Source organism: Eleutherodactylus coqui, chromosome 12, assembly GCF_035609145.1.
Source record: "Eleutherodactylus coqui strain aEleCoq1 chromosome 12, aEleCoq1.hap1, whole genome shotgun sequence".
Lineage (NCBI taxonomy): Eukaryota > Metazoa > Chordata > Amphibia > Anura > Eleutherodactylidae > Eleutherodactylus > Eleutherodactylus coqui.
In genome coordinates this window covers 113,397,728-113,416,972 of record NC_089848.1, presented here as the reverse complement: position 1 = coordinate 113,416,972, position 19,245 = coordinate 113,397,728, and the positions used below count along the sequence as shown (strand labels likewise).

General features: G+C 43.0%; 1 protein-coding gene across 1 annotated transcript; it reads left to right on the top strand.

Moving 5' to 3' along the window:
- Positions 1 to 8: 8 nt before the first annotated feature.
- On the top strand, positions 9 to 18,296 carry LOC136586809 (cathelicidin-related antimicrobial peptide Na_CRAMP-like). Its single transcript, XM_066585044.1, has 5 exons — positions 9 to 171; positions 7,172 to 7,587; positions 8,110 to 8,205; positions 14,386 to 14,457; positions 17,990 to 18,296. The coding sequence occupies exons 2-5, from the start codon at positions 7,399 to 7,401 to the stop codon at positions 18,086 to 18,088; spliced, it is 456 nt and encodes a 151-aa protein (XP_066441141.1). The 5' UTR covers positions 9 to 171; positions 7,172 to 7,398; the 3' UTR covers positions 18,089 to 18,296.
- Positions 18,297 to 19,245: the final 949 nt, after the last annotated feature.

Sequence of the window (19,245 nt, the reverse complement as noted above, 5' to 3'; positions counted from 1 at the left end):
AAAGTCATGGCATTCTGTGAGTATGAGCTCCATTGATGTCTATGGATGCATTCCATCCGCAGTGCATATGCAATCACATTGCATACGGATGTGGATTCACTCACATGTTGCTAGGAGACCAGATATAAATGGAATAAAGAAAGCAGGAACTCCCACCAATCCCAAGAACAGGTATACCAAAGTTCTCAGAATTAATGGACCAGCAATCGATCATGCAGACAGCCACATTGTTTATTTCAGTAAGATTGCCAGACATGGTTGAGCACTTGAACTGTCCGGCAGTTGACAAAAACCCTTCAAGGCTTCTGTTTCATAATTTTCATGACTGTCACCATCTTCTCGTTCTGCATCCTCTTCTTCTCTTCTGAACATTTTTTTCGTTGTCTCTTGAGTCAGGTTCTCTTCTAATAAGTGTAGAATTAGATAAACCTTTAGTCTCCGCATCTGAGCCTCATATTGGAAGGGATGGTTGAGTCACCGCTGGATTTGTCGACTCCTCTGTCCTCTCCAAACTTCACGGTCTCTCCAGACTCTTATGTCCTCTCAAGACTTCTCTATCCTCTGTTAGAATCCTCTGTCCCCCCTTTCCCCCCAGACTCTTATGTCTCTTCCTCCAGACTCGACTGTCCCCTCAGGACCCCTCTATCTCCTCCCTTTTCTTCTGTCATCTCCAGATGCCTCTTTCCCTCCAGACCCCTCTGTCTCATCTAGACCCCTTCTGTCCTCTCCTAACTCTTCCATCCCCTGAAGTCCCCTCTGCACCCTCCAAATCCCTCTGTCCCCTCCTGACACCTGTGTCCCCTACAGAGCCCTCTAAACTTTTCTGTCCTCCCCAGACTCCTCAACCTTCCAGACCATTCTGTCCCCTCTAGGCTTCTCTATTCCCTCCAGACTCCTCTCAACTTTCCAGACCACTGCATCTAATATTTCACTCCTGTAACGAGAATGTAAATGTTAGCTTGGTGTAGTCAAGTAAATGCTAAAGTCGCTAATGTTTGTTGTATAACTGCTAATGTTTTATTATGCAAATGTGTTGTCTGAAAGTTGTAACAGACACTGTCGTGGCCTCCGTGGGCATTGTATCTGTTGTCTAGTTTCCAGTCTGGTGATCATTCTAAAGTTTTCATGTATGCTGCGAGGGACATGTGAGTCTGTTCGATGAATGGTAGGACATGTCTTGACCTACAAGGTGATTCCTATATGTGGCGTAAGTCATGGGGTGTTGTTGCCTCTATGGGGAAGTGCAGCATCCGAGGAGTGGGCCAAAGCCTAGGAGACAGCGTGGTAGAGTAGTTTACTTGTCACGGTGGCTCTACCATCTCCCACCTGGAGGGCAACCAGGGACATGTCCAAGGGGTGAGGGCAATCAATATCAAATAGGAAAACCCCCTTGTGGATTACCTTAGTCCTTTCTGCCATGGGTGATGCCATCATTCCTTCCTCCGTAGTGATTTCTTCAGGAAATAAATAAGAGTTCACACTCGGAGTAGAATTTAAAGGCCAAACCGGGAACGGTCGGTGAAGCCGTTTACTGAAAATCAACTTGGAAAAAGGTTCCAACAGTTTACAGTCCTCTTTACATCCGCCGGCAATACAGTGAGCTATCAGAACACGTGAAGTGACAGGGAGGAAACAAGGGAGAACAGGGTGACTTACACAGGCCTAGTTATCTGTGGTTCCCTGGTCCCGGACACCAACTCTTGAAGAACTATACCAACACTCTACTGGTCCAATCTCATGGTTCTCTGCAGCACAGCATCCCACAACGCATGGTGGCAAACTCCACTTGTACTCTACTCCACAAAAAATGGTATGAGGGGGGGGAATAAGAAGAAGGGGGTTCATGGAATTAACAGGCTATCCACTCAGCCTCTTCCATCACTTCCTGTACTCAGACTGAAGATGTCTGAGTACAAGCCAGACTCTATTTCTCTCCTTTTCACTCTGTCTCTCTCTCTGAGTCCCCAAAGAAAAAGAACCACCACCTCACACACCTTGCACCCACATATATAAAACATGGTCAAATGACAAACAAATAGATACATTTCCAGACATATCCCAGACAGTAACCCATTCAGTGCTGCAAGGGTGCAATGCACATTATATTCATACACATAGAAAACAGTGGTAATACACATACACACAAGACAACATAGACCATCCAGAAACTTCCAGAACATGTGCACATTAACTTCTGTACACTACAGAAGTGCACAAGCAAGTACAGTGAGTCTGTGCAATGTTGGTTGTGGCCTGAAGTCATGAGCCGCTGGAGAGCCCTCAAGCCTGTTGAGAGGTTGGGTACAGCCTGAAGGTGTGTGCTGAGAGGAAAACCTGGAGCCTCGTGATTGGCACTGAGAATAACCAGGCAGTTGAAAGTATTAGTCACACACCATAGAGACTGTGAGTGAATACCCATGTGACTGAGTGTATCCCAAAGCCACGACAGGCCTGCTGTATATATAAGGAGACTGTGACTTAATCCTGCAAGGGCTGACAAGCCGAGTCAGTATTGCCAAGTTCTGAAATAGTTCTGCAATGTTTTGAAATTGTGTGCCAAGTTAAAGAGACGGTACCATTAATTCTGCTGCCAAGTAAAGACTGTTACTGTTTACGACAATGATCTATTTCTTTGTCTACCTGCCTGAGGGGCTCCCCATACTTTACAGTACTACAGTCTTGTAAATTATGGTTAAATAATTATGCAAATTTCTGAAAGGGAATCAAATGTATTCAAATACCACAATAGCCATACTTCCCCCTCAGATGGGGAGAAATCCGTGTCGACATCCACACGGAAATCTAAATGTAAATGTAAGGGCAGCTTCAGATGGACGTATTTGCAAATACAAACGTTTCAGCACAATGTATTTGCGCAGTGAGCGAGGTTGATTTGCACGCGTCTGCACATAGTGCTATATGTTTTGCACAGGAAGGACCTATTCATACGCGCGTGAACCACCAGAAATACTGGTACTATAATTTCCTACACAACTCTGGATCAACACAGTAGGATAGACAGGCTGGACTAGATGGACATTGTCTTCATTCAGCCTTACATACTATGTTACTATGTTACTATGTTACTCAGCAGTCCTGGCAGAACACACTGACCTACCTCCTCCACAGAGATCCATTGGGCTGAAGGACCTGTGGTGATGTCACTGCTGTGGAAGGAACCAAGCTGTGTTTGTCTTTTGTGGTAATTAAGCTACTGTGAGTGTGTGTGCCACCAGAAACACTGCTACTATAATGTCCTAATAATTCCCAATCATTGTTACAAAGGCCTGTATAAAAGGGTCTGACATTGATTTGCAGGTAGGTTGCCATCCAATAGATGGCGCTGCAGAGGTATTGTTCCATCTCCCTTATTTGCATATACCTCAGAGTGCAAGTGTTTGTCTACTTGTGCAGTAATCAACTGGACAAAAAAGTCACAGTCACAGAAGACATAAAACAGATATGAGGGAAGTTATGTAAAACAAAAGACAAATAATATACAGGAGAAACACAAATTACAAACATCATGCCGGTGTTTTCCTTGATCAGATGTGAAATCAGGATTTCTGCACTGCAAGACAACAGGGTTGGAGTCTCTTGTTGCAACAGGTGAAGATTGGTAGCGTAGTCAGGGAAAGCCAGAGGTCGGTACATGGGTATGTGATATAGAGACTGTTAGGCCGTCAGACATTTTTTTCTGTGTTTCTGGCCTTAGAACCTATATTCAGCACCCACTGATTTTTTTGTCCACTGTATTATCCCTGGAATAGCTGGAATGCTGTTCTAGAAGTTTCCCAGCTCCCACCTGCCTGTTGATATTTGCAGAAAGGCATTGTCTCACCTGGCATGGATAAGAGCTGTGCTGTAATATAAATAACCCCTATTTTCTCTCTCCCACCTGTATATGTTGGGTAGTATTAGCATGAAGATACTGAGTTGTATTGACCATGCATTTGTTAATGAAGTTTTAGGGTCCATTTAGATGGGATGAATGTTGGGCAAACAACGCCCGACACTCGTCGCCGTGTGTCCTCGCTCCCGTGCTCCTGCACGGGAGCTAGTATCGCTGGCTCACTCACAGAGCGGCCAGCAGGGGGGTGGGACGGTTGCAGGAGATTTCTCTCCTCTCACTTTCCTGCCCCTCTCTATTGACTTAACATAGCAGCCATTCAATACTGTTTAGTATTGAACGGCCACTATGTTAAGTCAATGGAGAGGGGCAGGGGAGAGCAAGAAGAAAACTCTCCTCCAGCCGCCCTGCTGTGAGCTAATGATACTAGCTCCCGTGCAACAGTTGTCTGCATGAAAGGGTTGGTATCACTTGTCTACGTGAAAGGGTTGGTATCAGTTTGCGGTACAAAGGAGCAGGCAGGTAGCGTAGTCAGGGAAGCCAGAGGTGGCGTGGAAGACCTTGAGTACTGGCTGGAAGCACCAGAATCTCACAAAGAACTTAAGGAAGGGCCAGGCTTTTGTAGGAAGGAACAGGGAGGAGACAATCGGAAACCAGGAGCAGAAGCTAGGGACATGAACGAGATTATGCAGGGAAGCTATGCAAAGTGGTGCATAGCTCAGCAGGTAGAGCTGCTGCTTAGAGTACAGGAGCCCCTGGGTTTGAGTCCTGACTGCCCTCTCCAAAAATTTTTCAAAGACTTCTTCAACCCTCCATCCAGCTCTTTGGTTATCTCATACCACCCATATAAGTCTTAATAACAGTCTCCATGGCTGGGAGTGTAACATTTGCCTTGGATGGTGACTGGAATAGTACAATAGATTGTTTCTATCTTTAGATCTTACAAATACCTCTGATATAATCCAGCCCTGCGCAATATAAAGTACCCAGAAATTGTAAGAAATGTTCAGACTGTTTTAGTAAAAGTTATATTCAGTGCCTGCCTACTCAGAAAACTATGAAACTCCTTCAACATAGTAAAAATATCATTTATGAAGTGCCACCAGCACAGTATGTGCCCCATATAAAACGTTCCACACACATACTTGCCATGCAGATGTTACTGTACATAAGAGACCACAATGGACCCCATCACAGCCTGAGCCAGAAGGTGCCTCACCGACAGCCTCAAAACCTCTTTGATAATAAATAGAGATGTATAGTGATTAGAGATGAGTGAGCACCAAAATGCTCGGGTGCTCGTTGCTCGAGTCGAACTTTCCGCGATGCTCAAGAGCTCGTTTCGAGTAACGAACCCCATTGAAGTCAATGGGAGACTTGAGCATTTTTCAAGGTGACCCATGCTCCGCATAGGGGAGGTTGTGTGAATCACCTGAAAACATCAGAAAGTCATGGAAACACCACAGAAATGGATAGGGAACAGCAGGATAGCATGCATGGATGCATCTGAGGCTCCCAGGTCGCACTATTAAGCCAAATTGTGGGCAAGAGCCTGGTGGTCACCCCCCTAACAATTTAGTTGGGCCAGACCATAATCAGCAAGACACACATGCTGGCACATCTTAGCTAAGCACCACACTAGGTGCAACGAAGGCCAATCACTGCCTGCGGGCGACACCACTGCCTCTTCTCCTGTGCTACATGCTGGCATTGCTGTCCAATCGCCCCAGGATACAGGCACTAGGCTTCGTCCACAGCATGCTGAAAATATTTCCCAGTGCAGTGTCCAGCAGTTTTGTGTACAATGAGAATAGGCGAACCCCTGAAAAATTTATGTACGAGTATAGGCAAACCCCAGAAAAATTTGTATACCAAGAGTATAGGGGAACCCCTTAAAAATGAGTGTACAACATGTATAGGGGAACCCCGGAAAAAATTGTGTACCAAGAGTATAGGTGTACCCCTGAAAAATTTGTTTACCCAGAGTGCAGGTGAAACCCTGAAAAAACTTTTTAAGATAGAGCTCGTAGTTGCTTAATTTGCTAACAGAGCCTGGAGGCAGCCCTCAGAAAAAATTAGTTTTTACACAGCATTTTGGCCCTCTGAAGAATTGGCTGTTCCGCATGCTGACATGCTGGTTTAGGAGGAGGAAGAAAAAGATCAGAAAAGGATAGACCAAGCTACTTCTCCCCTATTTTTGGGGTGATAGAGGGTGCATGGTTCTCCTGTTCCAGCTTAAAGAATCTTTATGTTACGCTGTTTTCCACCAGGGGAGAAGAGACGTCAGGGGAAATCCTGGCCTTGTTCATCTAAATAATTGTTAGCCTGTCGGTGCTGTCAGTTGACAGGCGGGTATGCTTATCCATGATAATTCCCCCCGCATCACTAAACACTCTCACTGATAACACGCTAGCGGCTGGGCAGGCCAGCACCTCCAATGCATACAGCGTAAGTTCGTGCCATGTGTCCAGCTTTGACACCCAATAGTTGTATGGAGCAGAGGGATCACAGAGGATGTTGGTACGGTCGGCTATGTACTCCCTCATCATCTTTTTACAGTGTTCCCTCCTACTCAGCCTAGACTGGGGAGTAGTGACACAGTCTGGCTGGGGTGCCATAAAACTGGCAAAGGCCTTGGAGAGTGTTCCCCTGCCTGCGCTGGGCATGTTGCCTCTTCCCCACATCTCCCCTGCTAGTTGGCCCACTGAACTATGTCCTCTACCCCTAGCGTTGTCAGATGGGAACTTTAGTATCAGCTTTTCCACCAGGGCCTTGTGGTATTGCATCACTGTCTTACTCCTTTCCTCTTCGGGAATGAGAGTAGAAAGGTTCTCCTTATACCGTGGGTCGAGAAGGATGAACAACCCAGTAATCTGTGTTGGCCGGAATGTGTCTGACCCTAAGGGTGAATGCCCATGAACAGAATCGCTACGTGTTTCCCGCTGTGGAAAAACGCATGTGAATTCCGCAGCTATTAGGTTCTATGGAATACCGTGGAAAGTCTCCATTAATAGAGCATTAATGGAGACCATGGAAATCCGCGATCACCAGCAGGCCCTTTTTTGTTTTTAATCGTGGTACATCCTCGCACGTGGGCATGAGCCCGAAGACAGGTATCTTTATACTCTGCCAGGAGGAGCGGCAGAGCCTCCGTGAGCGCCATCTAATTTAGGCCTGCTGCTCAATACCTCCTACGTCTGGGTCGGTCACTGCACGAATAGAGCACATCAGACGTCAGCCATGTTACCTGCAAAAAAAGGCTTCAGTCTAAATTGTCTATAAAATCTTTATAGAACTAATTCCAATGTAAACCAATCGCAGGGCTCCGTCGGGGCAGAAAGATAACGCCAAGTTCAACAACCTCACCGCAATGCCAGATAAAGAAAATCTTTCAGCAGTAAAATCTTAACTCAAGACATCTAGTCCTTCCCGGTCTCCCGAAGGGGGACAATAAGAATTTCGCCATCACTCAGGACTATGATGAAATAGAAGCAGAATAAAAGAGGGGAGCGAGCGGACAGAGGACATTCCCTCCAAGAGAAGCCAAGATGATGAGCTGGAAGCTGTCTCTGCTGTTCTTCTCTGCGGTCACATTACACGGCTGTCTCTCTGATGCTGCAGAGCCTGAGGACCAGGATGAACGCTGTATAAGACACATCACCAATCTCTACAACCAGAGGGAAGGGGGCACAAACTTATATAGGTCATTGGACGAGCTCCCCTCTGTTCCACTGCAGGTAAAGCACATAGCAAGGGATCGTACCCAGAATGCATTTCATTTAATAGTTATTATGTATATTAGATAACTGCATATAGAAGCTTTATTTATGCTCCATTCACATTCAAAGCAAATCTTCTGCTGTTTGCTGCTGGGAAGTCATGAGAAAGCTGAACTCTGGGTGCAGAATTACTGTATTACCCGAGCTCTGAAAATGTACTCCTATCTGGTAACAGGATACCTGAAGAAGTGTGAATACAGCTCTGAATGTGACTGGAGTGGAAGACGCAAAATTAATAGAAATGATAATTTACAAGGTTTGGTGACATTTTTTTTCTACTTTCGCAATAACTGAATTGTTGTCCTATGAAAGCTACAGAAGAAACCGTAAATGGAGAATTATGTGTGAAGACTATAATACATTGTAATTGGAAGCTCTTGAGGCTTCAGTGTTCTCTTCACCAGGTAAATGGTGCATGACTAACTAAGTATATCGATGTAGAGCCGATAATTTATATGTTTATCCCTCTCATAATGACAGGAGGATGGAAACAACAACGGCTACATCCTTAAAGAGACGGAGTGCCAGAAATCTGAGAATCGTGATTTATCTCAATGTGATTTCAAGCCAGACGGAGTAAGTACCCGACACACTGCAGCAAATGTGCATCATGAATACAAAAGAAATGTTGTTAATCATATATATATGTTCTCCTTTGATATATACTATGTAAGACATCAACAAAAGGAGGTGTCAAGTGCTCTGAATATCTATCTTGCAGGAATATAACTACTATAATACTGCCTCTTATGTATAAGAATATAACTACTATAATACTGCCCCCTATGTACAAGAATATAACTACTATAATACTGCCCCCTATGTACAAGAACATAACTACTATAATACTGCCCCCTATGTACAAGAACATAACTACTATAATACTGCCCCCTATGTACAAGAATATAACTACTATAATACTGCCCCCTATGTACAAGAATATAACTACTATAATACTGCCTCTTATGTATAAGAATATAACTACTATAATACTGCCCCCTATGTACAAGAATATAACTACTATAATACTGCCCCCTATGTACAAGAATATAACTACTATAATACTGCCCCCTATGTACAAGAACATAACTACTATAATACTGCTCCTATGTACAAGAATATAACTACTATAATACTGCCTCTTATGTATAAGAATATAACTACTATAATACTGCCCCCCTATGTACAAAAATATAACTACTATAATACTGACCCCTATGTACAAGAATATAACTACTATAATACTGCCTCCTATGTACAAGAACATAACTACTATAATACTGCTCCTATGTACAAGAATATAACTACTATAATACTGTCCCCTATATACAAGAACATAACTACTATAATACTGCCCCCGATATACAAGAATATAACTACTATAAGAAGTCACAGTGGTATGAGAATCTATATGTACTTTTTGAAACCCTTCACAGATATAGATAAAAATTAATAACGTTTATTAAATTACTTAAAAGACATTGGTTTACATTGACAAAAAACACCACATACATCAAGACGGAACAGGGAAGAGAACCCAGAGAGAGTACCCTGGTTCGGAGTTAGGTGGGGAATTCAACACCTCAATAGTACATAGAGGTAAGTATATTCATCCCTTATAGTCTATATAGGAATAGTCCATAGGTGTTAGTGCAGACAAGTTTTGTCCAAGGATAGATGGTGCAGAGCACGTCAAATCTAAATATATGAATCGTGCTGGGATGTATTCGGACAAGGTGTGTATAAATCCTTATATAATCCTCTGATGAATCCCCAGTGGTACCACCATTATTGTTCGAAACTAGAGTTATTGTTTTCTGGGTCTGGTCAAAGAGTTATTTCGATATTAACCAGAACCCACGGAAACAGGCTCTTTGTACCTTGGTAGTATTAAATCTACCAGTAAGAGGCCGAAATTGGCCCGGTCATGCAGCAAGTAGGAGTCTACAAGCTCACAGCTTGCTGTTATGCCAAGAGTATATTCGTGCTCAAAAGTAGGCTTTTGTACCTTGGTAGTATTAAATCTACCAGCCGGAGTAGGTACTCCATATACCATTCAGTGGTTGCTCTGTTAGGTTTAAAAGGATGGAAAAGGTAACCCAAATGGCAGCTTACAGGGTTAAATCCCGGCAGAGCATATACAGAGAGAGCCTAAACAAAGAGACAACAACACCCCTACAGATAGTCCCATCCACAGTCAGATGGGGCTCGGGTGTGTGGTCAAGGTGAGGAGAGCAAGAGATAGTGCCTGCGGCTCTGATGGTGAGCGGCCGGCTATGAAGTGTTGAGGCTAGTGACAGGGGTTTTAAATGAGTAACTCCTCCTCTAGGTGGGAGGAGTGAAGATCCAATGGCCTATCCGGGTCATCGGGAGGCGGTTCCTTACACATTAGTATACCCTGCCAAGTTTATTACCAGTGTCACCCCCGTTATCCAGCATCTGTATACTCAAGGCTGGCTCGCATTGTGCGGAGCTACACAGTCGCCACAGCTGATCGCTACCAGCGCTTGTTGATCGATGACGGCGCCATTAATGCTGTTACTTCCGCGTTCCATGCTGGAACGCATAGCGCGATGTACCACTGCGTCATCACGTTAGTGAAGCGCCCCCAGGTACAGCGTGGTGACGTGTATAGCGTGCCGCGTCATCGTGGGCGTGGTCAGACGTCTGCCGCTGACCCTCGCAATTGGATAGCGCTGTGTGACTGTGACATGCCTCACAGCCATGGGAGGAGCGATAGATGTAAGTGACCGACTGATAGACAACGCTAATTCAATCGCCGCTCGGAGTAAGTTTATGCATATAATAGATGCATAAAAATAATGAACATAGGATATTAATACGAAGAGGCGGACTCACAATAGAGATTGCCTACACGGACACAATCTCTTGTGTAGTAACTGCCACATATTAAAGGAGATGTCCCGAGGCAGCAAGTGGGTCTATACACTTCTGTATGGCCATGATAATGCACTTTGTAATGTACATTGTGCATTAATTATGAGCCATACAGAAGTTATAAAAAGTTTTATACTTACCTGCTCCGTTGCTAGCGTCCCCGTCTCCATGGTGCCGACTAATTTTCGCCCTCCGATGGCCAAATTAGCCGCGCTTGCGCAGTCCGGGTCTTCTCCTCTTCTCTATGGGGCTCCGTGTAGCTCCGTGTAGCTCCGCCCCGTCACGTGCCGATTCCAGCCAATCAGGAGGCTGGAATCGGCAATGGACCGCACAGAAGCCCTGCGGTCCATGGAGACAGAGGATCCCGGCGGCCATCTTCAGCAGGTGAGTATGAAGACGCCGGACCGCCGGGATTCAGGTAAGCGCTGTGCGGGTGGTTTTTTTAACCCCTGCATCGGGGTTGTCTCGCGCCGAACGGGGGGGGGGTTTAAAAAAAAAAAAAACCCGTTTCGGCGCGGGACATCTCCTTTAAGGGCTACTTGGCTCCAGCTTATCTCACTAATGACTGATCTTTCAATAGTACCGACAGCTATATTTTAACACCAGTCGGTCTGACAGTCAATGTGGATACGCGATTTAGCGCTTATTGAGAGCACGAGAAATAAAACATAACCGTATCTCACGGTATTTCTCAATTAAGGAACGGGTGGTTAAATGATAAATCCACCAAAAAACTTTCTACTTAGACACTGGTTTCTTCACCTATCCTGGTGTTGATTGGTCTACAGTTCTTCACCTACCTTGGTGCTGATTGGTCCACAGCAAAAAGGACTATATATGAACTGACGGTATACGTACCTTTTGCTCCTGAGGAACTATCCAAAAAATCGGATAGGGAAACGCGTCGAGCCTACCTTTGAGCACGAATATACTCTTGGCATAACAGCAAGCTGTGAGCTTGTAGACTCCTACTTGCTGCATGCCGGGCCAACTTCGGCCTCTTACTGGTAGATTTAATACTACCAAGGTACAAAAGCCTACTTTTGAGCACGAATATACTCTTGGCATAACAGCAAGCTGTGAGCTTGTAGACTCCTACTTGCTGCATGACCGGGCCAATTTCGGCCTCTTACTGGTAGATTTAATACTACCAAGGTACAAAGAGCCTGTTTCCGTGGGTTCTGGTTAATATCGAAATAACTCTTTGACCAGACCCAGAAAACAATAACTCTAGTTTCGAACAATAATGGTGGTACCACTGGGGATTCATCAGAGGATTATATAAGGATTTATACACACCTTGTCCGAATACATCCCAGCACGATTCATATATTTAGATTTGACGTGCTCTGCACCATCTATCCTTGGACAAAACTTGTCTGCACTAACACCTATGGACTATTCCTATATAGACTATAAGGGATGAATATACTTACCTCTATGTACTATTGAGGTGTTGAATTCCCCACCTAACTCCGAACCAGGGTACTCTCTCTGGGTTCTCTTCCCTGTTCCGTCTTGATGTATGTGGTGTTTTTTGTCAATGTAAACCAATGTCTTTTAAGTAATTTAATAAACGTTATTAATTTTTATCTATATCTGTGAAGGGAATATAACTACTATAATACTGCTCCTATGTACAAGAATATAACTACTATAATACTGCCCCTATGTACAAGAATATAACTACTATAATACTGCCTCATATGTACAAGAATATAACTACTATAATACTGCCCCTTATGTACAAGAATATAACTACTATAATACTGCCCCCCTATGTACAAGTATATAACTACTATAATACTGCCCCTATGTACAAGAATATAACTACTATAATACTGCTCCTATGTACAAGAATATAACGACTATGATACTGCCCTCCTATGTACAAGAATATAACTACTATAATACTGCCCCTATGTACAAGCATATAACTACTATAATACTGCCCCCTATGTACAAGAATATAACTACTATAATACTGCCCCTATGTACAAGAATATAACTACTATAATACTGCTCCTATGTACACGAATATAACTACTATAATACTGCCCCTATGTACAAGGATATAACTACTATAATACTGCCCCCCTATGTACAAAAATATAACTACTATAATACTGCCCCCTATGTACAAGAATATAACTACTATAATACTGCCCCCTATGTACAAGAATATAACTACTATAATACTGCCCCCTATGTACAAGAACATAACTACTATAATACTGCCCCCGATATACAAGAATATAACTACTATAATACTGCCCCCTATGTACAAGAATATAACTACTATAATACTGCCCCCTATGTACAAGAATATAACTACTATAATACTGCCCCCTTATGTACAAGAATATAACTACTATAATACTGCTCCTATGTACAAGAATATAACGACTATGATACTGCCCTCCTATGTACAAGAATATAACTACTATAATACTGCCCCTATGTACAAGCATATAACTACTATAATACTGCCCCCTATGTACACGAATATAACTACTATAATACTGCCCCTATGTACAAGAATATAACTACTATAATACTGCCCCTATGTACAAGAATATAACTACTATAATACTGCCCCTATGTACAAGAATATAACTACTATAATACTGCCCCCTATGTACAAGAATATAACTACTATAATACTGCCTCCTATGTACAAGAATATAACTACTATAATACTGCCCCTATGTACAAGAATATAACTACTATAATACTGCCCCCTATGTACACGAATATAACTACTATAATACTGCCCTCTATGTACATGAATATAACTACTATAATACTGCCCCTATGTACAAGAATATAACTACTATAATACTGCTCTCTATGTACAAGAATATAACTACTATAATACTGCCCCCTATGTACACGAATATAACTACTATAATACTGCCCTCTATGTTCATGAATATAACTACTATAATACTGCCCCCTATGTACAAGAATATAACTACTATAATACTGCCCCCTATGTACAAGAATATAACTACTATAATACTGCCCCCTATGTACACTAATATAACTACTATAATACTGCCCCTATGTAGAAGAATATAACTACTATAATACTGCCCCCTATGTACAAGAATATAACTAGTGTATTACTGCCCCCTATGGCTTAGAGCCTGCTTACAGCAGCTCAACTCTATGTATGGTAGTACAGGGGTACAGAGAGAATTCTCATACTCGTCTATGTTCTGCACACCCATCGTAAAGGAAGGAGGTAGCATGCATGTGGAGTCAGATTCCCACCGATAAGCATGTTATCTCCTATCGCGTTGATAAGGGAAAATTCCCACAATGGTGACATTGAAAATAAAACGGAGCTCTCAAAAAGCAGCCCACATACAAATGAATGCGGTATTGCAATAAAAACAATTACTGTGGTCCATAAGGCCCAAAATAGGCTTGTCGTGAATGGGTTAATACCACCTTCAATTGTCGTGAATTATGTATTCATAGGACTTTAATATCTCTAGGTGATCATTGGTTTGGCTTTTGCAATACTAGTAGTTTTTTGTAGGCTCTGGTCAATGTTCTCCAAGGTGTGAAGCCAGTAGGGGGCAGTAAAGGAGTGTGATTATGGTGGTATTTGAGTCGGTCATATCTATGGCACTTTTCAGCTTCAGCCCTCATGTGTCATATATAAGCACCTTATATACAACACTTTCTTCTGCGTCATCCGTTTAAGAGTTGTGTGATATCATCATTCATCTTCTTGTGATGAGTCATTCATCTTCTTGTGGTGGGTCATTCATATGTGGACTCAGGTTATGAGATGATTATTGGTTTCTCATTCCAGTAGTTGATAATTCATGTTTTTGGATTTTGCAGGATATAACACTTTGTGATTGTGATCTTAAGGACGAGGATCCTGAGAACATGATGTGCGCCAGAGTGCCCAAGGTAAGACAACCATAGAAACTCATTCACCTCCTGTAATGTGGAGCAATGCTACTCTTTGGATGGAGAAGTATACAATGTATCAGCTGCTGAAAAGTATCAATACTACTGAGAGGCTCCTCCCTTTTTATGCCCCCCATTCCTTATAGTGCTCATGTTGGTGAAGATGGATCTAGATTTCTAGTTACTTCCTGACAACCCTGTGACTACTGTTCATCTAGCAAAAAAATATCTTGTTATTTGTATAGTGCCAACTTATTCCAAGCTGGGTACTCATTTTACTGACCTCAGAAGGATGGAAGCCTGAGTCAACCTTGAGGCGGCTACCTGAAACAAGCGGGGATTGAACTCGCAACCTTCAGCATTTCTGCTCTCTTCGCACTCTGCGCCACACAAAGCTATGAAAATCCTGTCTTCTATTTAGAATTTCTCCAAGATGTGTCTTCATAAAATCTCAGGTTGCCTCCATCCATCTTGTTGCCTTTCTCTTTTCCACTTATCTCCAGGGATATATCTAGAGGGGGTGCAAAGATTGCAGTCACCTGTTCCATGCTTTGCACTGGGGTCCAGGACCTTCAAATTACCCCTCTGCTGATTGTGATCACTGGGTCTAAGGATGACCTTATACAGTCAGCATAAGGTGTAACAAATGTCTTTAAAGCTGTCCAGTATAAGCCTCTGTCATACCGCAGGTCTGCCCTAAAAGATGTCAGTGTATTTATATAGACATTTCTATATATTACAGTACAGCTTTGCATACAGCTTCTTGTCTCAGCACTCCTGGCTGGTTCTGCGTGATACCGCTGGCCACGAATGGTCATATTCACACAAACTGAACCCTAAGGATTTTGTATTACCTTCAAACTAATATATAATCCAGCTGTCTGATGAAGAGGTTTGTGGACCTCGAAACATGTTACCTACTGGTTTTGAATGAATCATACTTTGAAAGGATCCATTCCATCAACTTGATTTCCTCCTACAGTTGATGTATATCTACAGATCACACAAAAGTCTTAGTTCGTTTTCACCTCTCGTTCCATATCGTTGTGTTAATATGAATCATGGTCAGCCAGCATACTAGCTTGAAAGCATCTAATCATTTGCTGATTACTTTTATACGCATTTTTTCCACCGGCCTCTTTTTCCGTCCTTGAGTCACGCAAATTATAGGGGTTCTGCCCCCTTTTTTCCACTTCCTCTGCCTCTTACAGGCTCTAGTCTGCTCCCCCAGTGTAGATGAAATCTGTCTAATGTTCCTTAGGGAGGCTTGTGATTGTTCTCAGCAAGAGAAACGACGTAATCTTGTAGATATGATACCTTTTAATGGCTAACAAAAATACATGATGTAATAATAGCGAGCTTTCGTACCAACGCAGGGTACTTCTTCCGGCTTAAATGGATTGGATCTGAAGAGGCATGCATATTTATACACACTTATAACATACATACTTATGACAAGGCACAGATATGGATGTGATTGGTTCGCACTTAAAAGGAATTCTGCAAACCAGAAAACAAACTTTTTTTGTCTAGGCACTGATAGCGGAGTGAAAGTTTTATGGTCCCTAAATTACTGTTGGAGGGGGGGGGAAAGGTCAACAGGCTCGAAAGAAACAATCGTGTGCCTCTAGTAGTGACCTACAATCCGCAACTAGAGGTACTAAGGAAAACCGCAAGAAAACTCCACCATACCCTGCACAAGGATGACCGTCTGAAAACCATATTCCTGGACCCTCCGCTTCTGTGTTACAGGCAACCTCCTAACTTGAGGAACTTTATAATCAGGAGTGCATTACCCTCTGACACACAAAAAGGAACTTATCCCTGTAATGTAAGGAGCTGTAAGACCTGCTCACATGTACTGACTGCGGACAGGATACGGATCCCCAACACACAGCAGGACTATAAGATCCAGGGGACATTCACATGTTCCTCGTCTGATGTTGTGTACCTGATCATGTGCAGTAAATGTCCTGTTGGGGGTCTTTATGTTGGGGAAACAGGACAGAAACTGAGAGCCAGGATGAGATCTCATCGCCACACGATTGAACACAGAAGAAGAGAATTACCTGTGGCCGAACACTTCTCTAACCATGGACATAACATAGGAGATATGAGAGTTTTGATATTGAAGGGTGGTTTCAAGTCACAAAACCACAGAAGAATTTGGGAATATAAATTGATAACAACCTTTGACACGCTGAATACGGGGTTAAACTATTCCCCAGGATTTATGCCTGAATGGGAAGTGTGAGACTTGATTGCACAGATAAGACCCCCATCAACAGTAATTCAGGGACCATAAACTTTCACTCCCTTATCAGTATTTAGCTAAAAATGTTTGTGTATCTCTTATAACAATTCGAGCCTGTTGACCTTCCCCCCCCCCCTCCAACAGTAATTTAGGGACCATAAAACTTTCACTCCGCTATCAGTGCCTAGACAAAAAAAGTTTGTTTTCTGGTTTGCAGAATTCCTTTTAAGTGCGAAACAATCACATCCATATCTGTGCCTTGTCATAAGTATGTATGTTGTAAGTGTGTATAAATATGCATGCCTCTTCAGATCCAATCCATTTAAGCCGGAAGAAGTACCCCTGCGTTGGTACGAAAGCTCGCTATTATTACATCATGTATTTTTGTTAGCCATTAAAAGGTATCATATCTACAAGATTACGTCGTTTCTCTTGCTGAGAACAATCACATTTTGCTCTACTGGCTAACACGGTACCAGATCTTTGTTTTCATTAGGGAGGCTTCTTCCAGATTCCATCATGCTTCACCAGTTTAGATGAGATAATGCTTATTTACCTTGGGTTTTGGCACCTTTTCATGGTCTCTCAACTCTGATGACTTGTAAATGTTACTACCATTTTCCCTGAAAGTAAGACCTATCCTTAAAGTAAGTCCTACCCTGGTTTTCAGGGGAGGCTTGAAATATAAGCCCTCCCTCAAAAATAAGCCCTAGATAAATTACTTGAAAAAAAAGACACAAAAAAAGCAATACTCACCCAGCCAGCGGTGTCTGAGTCCCTCGCGATGGTCTCCGGCACTGCGGCAAGCTGCCATGTCTTTCGCGCTGAGATATCCTCTTCCTTCTGGTGACAGGACTTTGAATACCTCGCCTACAGAAAAGCGAGCGCTGTGATTCACTCAGAGCCAGCACTCAATGACATCACTGAATGGCTGTGAGTGGTTCATCAAGCGCCGGCACTGATTGACTGGCGCTCGACCCAATCACAACACTTCTGCAGGTGGGATATTCAAAGCCTGGTCACCAGAAAAAAGAAGATATCTCAGCGCGGAGGACACTGCAGACTGCCGCATAGCCACCGGAGACTGGCAGCACGAGGCAGCGGGATGCCACGGACCAGGTGAGTATAACCCCCTGCCCTCACCCCTGAAAATAAGACACTGTGCCTCTTTAAGGGAAAAAATAATATAAGACAGTGTCTTATTTTGGGGAAAGCACGGTAGTAACTTTTCTCTATGAATTCTTTACAATGAACATTTTGATTTATTGTTTCTTTCAGGAAAAACGTGCCAAAAGGAGCATAAAAGGGAAAAGTTGGTTTAAGAAGCATAGAAAATTAATCACTGGACTAGTAATTGCTTACAATCTTTTAGGCTAGGCTGATTGGGTGTGGGGCTGAAGCTGCTTGGTTTACAGTCCCTGTGTACCAGAACTGGAGATCTAGCAGAACTCGCCTCAAGAATTTCCCTCCGCTACAGTCCAACAAGTTATGACAGTCCTACAACTTATGGCTAAATGATGACATCAGCCTGAAATCCACAACTCTGACGGAGATCTGCAAATTAAAATCTAATGTTCGCATCAAAGTTTACACAGCATATTGGGTTATCTCTGTGAGGAATGGTGAGGAGAATGATGGTTGATGATGATGGTGTTGGTGAGCATGATGAGAATGATGAGGACTGATAATTATAGCCAATGGTAACTGGTGATGAAGATGATGGTGGATGATGATGATTGATGATGAAGGAAGCTTTTAACAATAATGGTGATGAGAAAGGTCGATGAAAATGATAATGATTGATGGTTGATGATGATTGGTGATGATTCTCAATAACAATTTTATGATAATGGGGATTGGAATGCTGATACATGCAGTGTTTCTCCAATGCAAATAAGGAAAATGGAACAATACCTCTGCAGCGCCCCCTATTGGATGGCAACATTCATCCAAATCAATGCTTGACCATTTATACTAGTCTGTAGAGCAATGATTGGGAATTGAAAACCAAGTGAGAATCCATACACAGACAGCTGTTTCAGGGTTTTTGCCCCTCATCAGTGTGCAGTAGAATCCTGGCTTGGCTAGTGAGAGGTCTATGATGTGGGTCAGGAAGGGTAAAGGCAGACTCCGCACCTGGACTTGTCATTTCAAGCAATATAACGTGCCAAGAGAAACACTGCATGTGCTAGCATCCTGGGGGCTCACTCACACAGGTGTATGTTGTGTGCGTATTTTATAATATGCAGTACGCTGCAAATATACATATAACATGCATTTATTGCATATTTAATGCAGACATTGCCTATAATGGGCGTATTACATGCATAATTTGTACCAACGTAGGACACGCTGCGCTCTCTTTCACATGTGGCTGCAGGATGCCCTGAATATATCGCTGAACTGTCATTGTCCCTCGTACCCCTACTAGGGGTGACCGACTGTTGTATGCGCTGGCCCCCAAAACCATCATACGAGCAGTGCCTAGACTAAACCTGGATTTGTCTTTGAAGACAACCTGATTCCGCTCTGTA

Bases quoted from the DNA above. Each gene is read 5' to 3' on its own strand.
- LOC136586809 (XM_066585044.1), top strand. From the start codon at position 7,399: ATGATGAGCTGGAAGCTGTCTCTGCTGTTCTTCTCTGCGGTCACATTA. The intron at 7,588-8,109 runs GTAAAGCACATA...TCATAATGACAG, and splicing joins TCCCCTCTGTTCCACTGCAG to GAGGATGGAAACAACAACGG. The intron at 8,206-14,385 runs GTAAGTACCCGA...TGGATTTTGCAG, and splicing joins GTGATTTCAAGCCAGACGGA to GATATAACACTTTGTGATTG.